Genomic DNA, 9440 nt, shown 5'->3' on the forward strand with positions numbered 1-9440 from the left:
TGTTGTTCACATATGGAGTACTTTGCACATACAAGTATTATAATTTCACTAATTTGTTTTGTCTTTTTTTTAGTTGTATTAAAATTTCACTACTTTGTTTTATTGTCTTTTTTTTAGGTCTTTGTTTTTGTATTTCAGGAAAAAAAAAAATTAAAAAAAAAAATAGAGGAAGTGATATTTAGGTAGGAGAGTTCAACAGCCAACAGACAGTTCCTTTGATGTGGGGTTGGTTGAAACGAATGTGAAGGGATGGATTCTCTTCTATCTTTTTTATTTGTGTACTTTATTATTTATACTTACTAGTGCTTCTTGTTAGAGGTTGTTAGTTTTTTTGAAGAACCTTTTCTTTTGTGTTTATATCCATTTATCTTAACTTTATGTTCATGATTTAGCATCTTTCTTTTAATTCTGATCAAGTACAAAACATGTTTAAGATTTTTAATTGAAAAAGGCTAGTTGAAGTGTTGAACATAGTAATGGCCTGTTCTCATTGACTGAAAGAACTCAGCTGAACTAAACTGAAATGAATATTTTATAAGAGAAGGAAATTAGGAGCTGAACTGAGCTGAGCTGAACTGAACAGAACTGAATTTCAACGTATAAGAACATACCAATTTTACATTAAAGGTGAAAAGCGATTGTTCAAATTGAAGTAGAGTTTGACCAATATGATTATTTAAGTATTACAGAGTATTATTTTAAAGATGAGTTATTTATTGATCTTATGAATCTCAACTTACACATGTGAAATCAAGTATCATGAAAAGTTTCACTTATTAGGACCCGGGTAGTGAGTAGAAGTTCTCCATAAAAAGGTTACTTTTATTTCGCATTATTCTTAATTACTGTTAACGTTCATATGTGCATTGGCTTTTCATTGACTGAGATCAAAGATTAAAATGTTGTTAGGGTATAGAAGGAGAGGGAAGAAGTGTCAAAAAAAAAAAAAAAAAGAGGGGGTGGGAAGAAAACTTTAAAACAGATAAAACAAAAATGTAAATGTTGTTTGATGCCCAAGCCTAGTATGTCATTTAAAACAAGTTTGAAAGATAGATTTCCCTCGAATTCTTTAGCATCTTATACTAAGCTACTAAAGGGTCAGAACTCAGAAGGCATCTTACAACAAAACACAACAAGTGCATATGTGCATTGATATTGATAGATATAGAATTGGGAATTAGGAATTTAGTACAAATAATGATATTTCTAGAAGGATATGTGAAACATATACGGAGTAACATATTCTTTAATTTTAGATGTGTTACTTTGACTTTCATACGGAGTACTGTATATTCCCAAATCCCAATTTCTTTTGCCACTATTAAGTAAATTGTTAAATTTATAGTACATATTAAAAATATACGTTTTATAAATAAATTATTTTCAGAATTTATTTCAAAGAACGCATTTAATATTGTTGATTAAACTTGCGCATTGTCATTGACAAATATGAATATTGAAATAAAGCATACACAATATGAAATGGAGATATTATGATATGGTTCCTTTGATCCATATAGATTACCCCGAATAAATTCAGGTAAGGGTTTTGCATGACCTTTTATTTAGCTAGGAACGGAAGGAATAAAAAGTTCGTATTTGATAATTCTACTACCTTCTCAAAATCAATGGCTCCCTATTAAGTTAGCCTCTTATCAACTTTGTTCCATGTTTTGTATGAATGTCACTTTCATAAAATATGCTTCTATTCTGTTTAGGCACTAAACTTAATTAGTATTCTAGGCAGCATTTGGGCATCAATTAAAGCGCGTATATATCATCTAAGCTAAGATTGCAACAAACACACACATAATAATGTAATATTCATGCACAAAAGAGCCATATATAAATAATCTAAATTATATTCTAGTCTTTTGTTCATTATTTTTTTTTAATTCATATAATTTGCAGTCAACTACATACTTAATTAGTGTAATTAGAATCCTTTTTGCAGTCTGAAAATTGCTGAAAATATCTTAATCAGAAAGAAAATTTTGACCCCACTTTGTCTTTTAATTTCATTTTTTATTTTTCATGTAATCCACACCAATAAACTTTTTCTTCCCCAAGTATCTAATGTATTTTTTAAATATTTTAATCAAAAAATAATTCTTTAAAAATTAGTGGATGATTATTCTTATACAAACGTAAACTTAAAATTTAAAAAAGGGAGGCATTTTTTTTCTGACTAGACATAAGACGTACATAGATTCTTCTCTTTGTTTTTTCGTCACTAAATGCTTGATATTAATTTAATTTTAATAAGAATACTAAACCTAATTTATTCATGTTCTACCTTAGTGCTGTAGCTTTAATTTATTCTTTTGAAAAGAATTAAGAAACTCAACCCAATAGTTTATGATTTGATGGTGTCAACTTCTGAACTTCTTTCCATAATTGTCAAATATCACTAGATGTTTACTCCATAATAAAATTGTGAGTCGAGTTCTAATTTTCTTTCAGCATAAGCAGAAACAACTAAATTAAAAAACTTATAAATCTTAACAGAGAGGAGATAGAGTGACATACTAGTACAGACTACGGAGTATCGAGTTTATTTAGTTTTTTATTTTGATGTCGAACATTTCTTTAGATGTTTTCAAAAAAAAAAAAAAAATTTGATGTCGAACATTTAAAGTTTAGAATAAGCCAACACAGTCAGAATTGCATGACTCGATCCCATCTATAAATCAATGCGGCTAATATAGAATTATTTATCAACTTTGACAATTGTCGGGTCTTAAGAAATCAAAAATTAAAACTAATGACTCAATATATCCCTATGAAATAGTAATCGTTGCCACCTACATCCTAGATTTTATTTTCAATTTTAATACAAAGTATAAAGAAGATTAGTAGAAGCTTCAATTCGAGTTACAACTAACTATTCACGTATCATCTATTGATGACTCAAGTACTCAACATAGTTTTTCTTTTTCCAGTAAGTTATATGCTCATCCATGGTCTATCACCCTCAAATATAAACTATATAATTTAAGCAATAAGGTGGTTTGTGCACAAAAATAAGCCAACAGTGCAAATATTCTTTAGCATAATAGCAAACTTGTACAAGAACACTAAACTATACCCTAATGATGCAACAAGCAATAAGAGAGGACCATTTCTAAGACACCAAACATAAACAAACCAATTGGGTAAAATGTTTGTTCAAAGTACACTTGTCAGACAATCAAACTATGAACTCGTGCACTTAACCAAAAAAATTTAGTAAACAAAAAATGTGGACCGTCCAATTATATGGAATCATAATGAACTTTATATTATATAGTTTAATAATAATTACAAGTATATTTGTAAAAATATGCATGTAGGGTGTAATGCTTATCCAAAGTTCTAATTTGCTACCAATATTTGTGGGTGTGGTGGTTGTTACACTACCCTTTAGAACAATCATATGATCCATAATTTTGATAAACAATCACAAAGAGAAAGAGTTGGCATTTTGGTTTGTTTTTAAAGATTGTTTTAAACGAAAAAAACAGGGGAAAAAGCAGAGTGAACCTTCCCTAGAGTCTATAAAAGGATATTACAAGAATTTAAATAAATTAATTAATAGATCGTGCCCTTATTTTTTAGGTACTTGGCCCTTATAATTTAGGAAATAAACTATCCAATTTACATTACAAGTGTCAAGAATTCTAGTATTTTAATTTGGTTGTTTGAATTTAATGTCATTGTCTTTGTTTTTTACTTGTTAGATTTTCCTATGGTACTTTCACTTTTCTTTTAGTGAATTCTCTAATGATTGTTTATGTTTCTTATAAAATGTGATTAGCGTATTAAGCTTTGTTCTAATCAACTTATTTAAGTATGTTTAATAATGTATGTATTTTGATTGTAGTATCGGGTATATTGTACACACGTGCTAAATCTAACTAGATCTCACGTGTTAATGATTTCTGGAGTAGATTATACAAGTATTATGTTTTGAAATAATATCAAACAATTGTCTTTATCAAACTGGATATGTTTAAATGGACAGGCCATGCACCATCATGTACGATACAACTCATTTCCAGCTTCAATCATTGGAAGGGGCAAAGAAATCTACCTGTACGGCTATACCATAAATTTTCAATTTGAATTATTCTATGCTCAATACCTTTACCTAGGTATATTACCTACTTCTCTAGATAATAAATCATATTGCGATCATAATATATTTTTAACAATGCTCAATTCTCTATATAATACTTCGTAATAAGCGTGAGAAACGGAATTTGTTATTATGAGACAGAGGTATGTAGAATTACTTATTACTTATATTGCTAATTGAAGAACTTTCACCTTGCTAGGCTTTAGGCATGGTAGCGTTTTTATATTATACTTCATGAAAAATCTATTAATAATGTCACTAATGAAAGAATGAAAGTTAGATAGACTAGCTAGATTACAATCTTAATACTACTAATAAATTAATTTTGGCATATTTTGCAATTGAGTTTGGTGAAAAAGGTCAAATATACAAGTCTTAAATAGCTTATAGATATGTTGATTTTTTGCATAATTACAACTTTTTCTTAATATACAATTAAGAAAAAGCAAGAAACTAACACTTTAAGATCCTTTTATCCAAACACATTAGTTAGCTGTCATGCATAACATTCAAATTAGACAAAACTTAAAATTTTATTTTAATTGTTACCTACAAATCTGCTTCCTGATTCCTAACAAGTGAAAAAAAGATGTTGCTAATTGTTGTTATATTATGATATTAAATTCAGTTTAAGCCTAAAGTCTACTAATTATCCAACATTTAGATGATCCTAATATGCACAATTAATATGTAATGCATTAGTTAATTAGTAAATCGACCTACCTTTTCTGTACTTATTTAGCTACTGCATTACTTATATATGAGGAAATTTAGCTAGCTGTGTAGTTGCTGGATAATGGACACCAAACACAATCTTAAATCTATTCATGCAATTTTATTTTATTTTATTTTTAAAATTAATCATACTTCATAATTTTGATTATTCGTATACACGTGTAACTTGGACTAGGAAGCTACGTACATATAAGGTTAATTGTGCCCTTGGAGTGCATAGGCTTGATATTAATTAGTGATATCATGTTGAAAATTTTTATACAACGGTTTGTATTCATATGAATTTTATCTAAGTTATGTCTAATTTCTTTGTAATTTTCTTTGTAATTTTAGATAATAAGATATATGAACTAATTTGATTAGGGATCGAGGGCCTGTTCTCTTACGTTGAAATTCAGTTCAGTTCAGTTTAGTTCAGCTCAGTTTAGTTCAGTTCAGTGTAGTTCAGCTCCTAATTTCCTTCTCTTATAAAATATTCATTTCAGTTCAGTTCAGCTGAGTTCAGTCAATGAGAACAGACCCCGAGTTGATTCGTGCTTGCATAATGTGGATTTATGTTTCTCTCTACAACGTATTGAGTTAGAAATTATCACCTTTATTTAAAAAGCACAAGGCTGCTTTTAAATGCATGAAACATGTTAGCGCAACATAATTGTCGATGTCAAAATAATTCACCTGTAAGTTGTAATTTGTAATTGGTGATTAATTGATTGTATATCCTGTTAAGCCCAGAGAGCAGGCCCATGTTCTACTTATTCTGGATCTTAATATGGTAAAGCCCAATCAAAACATTGTTTCATTATTGTATCACTGTATATTACAGTACAACCATTTTCAAATGTATACAATAGATTGTACATGTTCATACTGTACAATTTTCAAATGTATACAAACACATTGTACATGGTTGTTAATGTGATCTTTCAATTATCCTTAATTTTTGTTTCATTGTTAACTCGTGTAATTTGGATTGGACAACCGCTTTTTAACCTCGAAAATAGTGCCCAATTTTCCACACTCGAGTCTGGATTAGTCACCTCCCACCTAAGTATTACATAAAACATGTTTAAAATGTTACATAATTTCTATCCATTAATCAATTTGTTAGTAAGAAAATTAACGTTACACAAATAAAATTTCCAATTCTTGCTAGGGGGACTTACTTGTAAGTGGTGATTAACCGGTAAATGAATACAAGCATCATTGTTCTGGCTAAATTCATGCCTAGACATGTTCTTCCTCCCGCGCCAAAAGCTAAGTAAGTGTATGGTTTTGGTTCATTCTACGTATACATAACACATGATTTAATTGTTGAACGTATCAAGGCAAATAATAGACCTCTTTTCGGTCTTTGTGTAAACTGATTGAAAGCTGAGTATTAGAGAGTATACAAGTGAATGTGAAAGGAAATCTTACATCAAACCTAGATGGAATGAATTTATGAGGATCTTTATGTAATGTAGGATCAAAGTGTATAGCTCTAGCATCAACGTTAATGTTCCATCCTTTCTTGATTTTATATCCTGTATTTAGTAAATTTAGGTTCAGGGTAGTCAATTATAACATGTTATATATGTACAAGTATGTGCTTAATTTAAGGAAGACTAACCTAAGATGTTGCAATCGCGGAGTGCAACTCTTGGGAACCATGGTACTATGGATGCCATCCTCAAGCTTTCTTTTACTACCTGAATTATATATACCATTCATTTATAATAGTCCCTGTGACGAAATTTCTTTGAAATATGAGACGATCTTTAAGGGACATCAAAATATGGGGCTAAGCGGCTAACAGAAAGGCTAGGGGCCGGGTCGAATAGTACCTTGGCAGCATATGTCATCTCATTGAGATCTCCTAATGTAAGGGAGGATTTATTTGCAACTCTCTTCTGTAAGCTGAGTACTTCATCCTGTTAGAATAAAGATATTTTATACGAAGTAACATTAATACAAGTATGGTATGTACATGTACATTATTACAAGGTCAATTTCATAACACTCAAGCATAATCCATCATACATAATAAGTTTGTATATACCTGTACAACTTTGAGTACTCCTTGATTTTCATCCAAGTATTTCACCATCCATGTCATCGCGCTTGCTGTGGTGTCCTGACCTACATTTTTAATTTTATAAACATCATTAGATATATAATTTCTTACTAATCCAAGATTTGCTTAAGATATTATAGACAAATATATAATTCCAATATGATGATTTCACTCATTGAAGAATTACCTGCAATTATCATGGTTAAGATGTTATCTTTGATTTGTGCATCAGTTAAGCTTGGCTTTGACTCAGAAGAGCATGGTTCGCGATTTTTTCCTAGAAGTAAGCATTGTAGAAAATCTGTATAATCATGACCATAAGGAATTTGTGTCGAATGTCTTGCTCTTCTCTCTCGAATCATCTTCTCTAGCAAGTTCATAATTCTTTTCCTTGCCTACATTTGCAATTTATCTCAATTTCATACCGCGGACTAGGGGCTTGCCCTCAAATAGAACCTAGCAACCAAGGGGAGCAAGGGCCTAGAAGAGGGGTTAAGGGCCGAGGACCGGGGTTACTAATAAGCTGCTACAAATGTTAAGAAAGTTTACCTTAAGACCTTTGTTGAAAGTAGTCCAGGGTAAATTCAAAGGAAATGCAAGCATTCCATGACAAACACAAGCAACATCCTTTTGTAGCATAGATAGCTCACTTCCATCTTCTAAACTTAGTAGCATTTTACACATTGCCTTGAAGGTTATCTGCCAAATTCATATACCAAGCCCAATAGTTTTCATTATTTGTTCAACATAGACTAATGGCCCAATTATTTAACAGTATTGCACGTCTGACTTTTGGTAGACCCGGCCCACTTTAATAAGCCCAAGTAGCTAGTAGTCTTGCATCATATTGGTTTAGTACATAAAATACTTTACTAACTTCAGAGTTTCAATAATAAGTTAAAAAATCTTTTCCTATTTTGTTCACCTTATTTTCACTTACTTAAGTTTTTATAAGTTTTGTTGAGATTAGTTTGGCGAAAATAAGTTCTGATAAAGGTTACATATCTATAGTTCATATTACAAGTAAAACAAGTTTTAATAAGGTCTGACAAGTTCAGATAAATAAAAATCAGTTGAATAAAACATATTTAAAGCACGTGTTGCCAAAATTCCTTTTTTGAATATGAGATTATACAAGGATAACTTTATGCATAAAATTTTGCACAGGCAAAATATATACGACCAATATGTTTTAAAAAAAATTCGAATTCATCAACCATAAATTATATTCGAATCATAAATATTATTGGTATACATTGTACATTCATGGAAACTAAAAAATTCGAAAGCATATATCAAAGACTTGGCTCAAAGTTTCATTTACGTCATGTCTAGGGCATACTCAAAAGCAATTTATATATTCCACAACTTGGTTTCAATAAAAAAAATATATTCCATAACTTTACAAAGTTTATTCCATAAAAAGTAACATAGATAAATCTTGAACTTAATAAAAAATAGCTTCACAAATATGATTTCAAATAGGTCAGAGTGATTCTCATATATTATTCTAAGATATATATATAGATGTTGTACAAAAAGAATAGTTAATGATTTGACCATACCTTAAGTGCTTGATCAAGGATGATCACATTTCCTGTAAATTCCCAAGAGTAGAGAGAATTTACTACCAATTGATCAAATTGCTTGGTGAAATCAGCAATTGAATTTGAGTTAAACAAGTCAAGAAGATGTCTTCGAATTAGCTTGTGAGTTTGATGTGATGCACAAAGTAGGCTTTCTGACCCAATTACTTCTCCAATTGACCTAATATACTTCTTTGTAAATTTTCCCAAATCACTGCTTAATATTTCTTTGGCTGATTCCGTGTTTGCCACAAACACATGTGTCTCTCCAAATATGTGCGTCTTAAAACAATTACCATACCTACTCGAGGAAAAATAATAAAATTCGATGTAAAAGTATAATAATATTTACAATTTATATGCTTGATTAGTAGTAAATTTTTCAGGTGACTAATACGATTAAAAATAAACTTTAGAGTTTTGAATTATACCTTAGATGGCGAGCTTGAACAAAGCTATAAAAACCTTGTTTGCTGTAAATTGCTGCAATGAATTGGAAGGTTTCTCCAATATAAGGGAGTAATCCTCTACTTCCAGGTGGAAAATTAATACTTAATTCTCCATTTTTACTATCATCATGACTAATTAACCATAACTTCTTCATCAAATAACCAATTAGCAATAAAATGAGAACAAATAGGTATAATCCCAAAGCCATTTTTCTTCTAAAAATTTGATATATTATGAGAATAATTATTAGATAATTTGGAATGAACTTATGTTTGTTCTTGATCACTCATAGACATATAAGGAATTTAAATTTAAATTTTATATAATTTAATTATACTAATATTAAAATATTAATATATAATTTTAAAAGGTGGTGCAATTTAACGATGGAAGAAAGGCCACGATAATTAAGGGAGATGATGGTGTTGTGATCTTGGCCAGCATATTGCTGTTTAATGTTCTCCACTATATAGTTAGTGGGCTACTAAAATTGAATATT

The 9440-nt window shown here is 30.0% G+C and overlaps 1 protein-coding gene across 1 annotated transcript; it reads right to left on the bottom strand.

Moving 5' to 3' along the window:
- Positions 1-5622: 5622 nt before the first annotated feature.
- Positions 5623-9216, bottom strand: LOC145615098 (abscisic acid 8'-hydroxylase 1-like). Its single transcript, XM_081670174.1, has 10 exons — positions 8923-9216; positions 8471-8792; positions 7455-7604; positions 7093-7300; positions 6891-6970; positions 6676-6762; positions 6462-6540; positions 6269-6375; positions 6016-6134; positions 5623-5896 (listed from the first exon to the last, which is right to left on the bottom strand). The coding sequence occupies exons 1-10, from the start codon at positions 9147-9149 to the stop codon at positions 5776-5778; spliced, it is 1500 nt and encodes a 499-aa protein (XP_081526300.1). The 5' UTR covers positions 9150-9216; the 3' UTR covers positions 5623-5775.
- Between the last annotated feature and the right edge of the window lie 224 nt (positions 9217-9440).

The sequence above is a fragment of the Chenopodium album genome, chromosome 25 (genome assembly GCF_948465745.1).
Source record: "Chenopodium album chromosome 25, dcCheAlbu1.1, whole genome shotgun sequence".
Classification (NCBI taxonomy): Eukaryota; Viridiplantae; Streptophyta; class Magnoliopsida; order Caryophyllales; family Amaranthaceae; genus Chenopodium; species Chenopodium album.

Excerpts from the sequence above, each read along its gene's own strand:
- LOC145615098 (XM_081670174.1), bottom strand. The coding sequence starts at position 9,149 with ATGGCTTTGGGATTATACCTATTTGTTCTCATTTTATTGCTAATTGGT. Across the intron at positions 7,605-8,470 it reads TCCTTGATCAAGCACTTAAG|ATAACCTTCAAGGCAATGTG; the intron begins GTATGGTCAAAT and ends TGAATTTGGCAG. Across the intron at positions 6,135-6,268 it reads TCATTCCATCTAGGTTTGAT|AATGAACCAAAACCATACAC; the intron begins GTAAGATTTCCT and ends ATGTATACGTAG.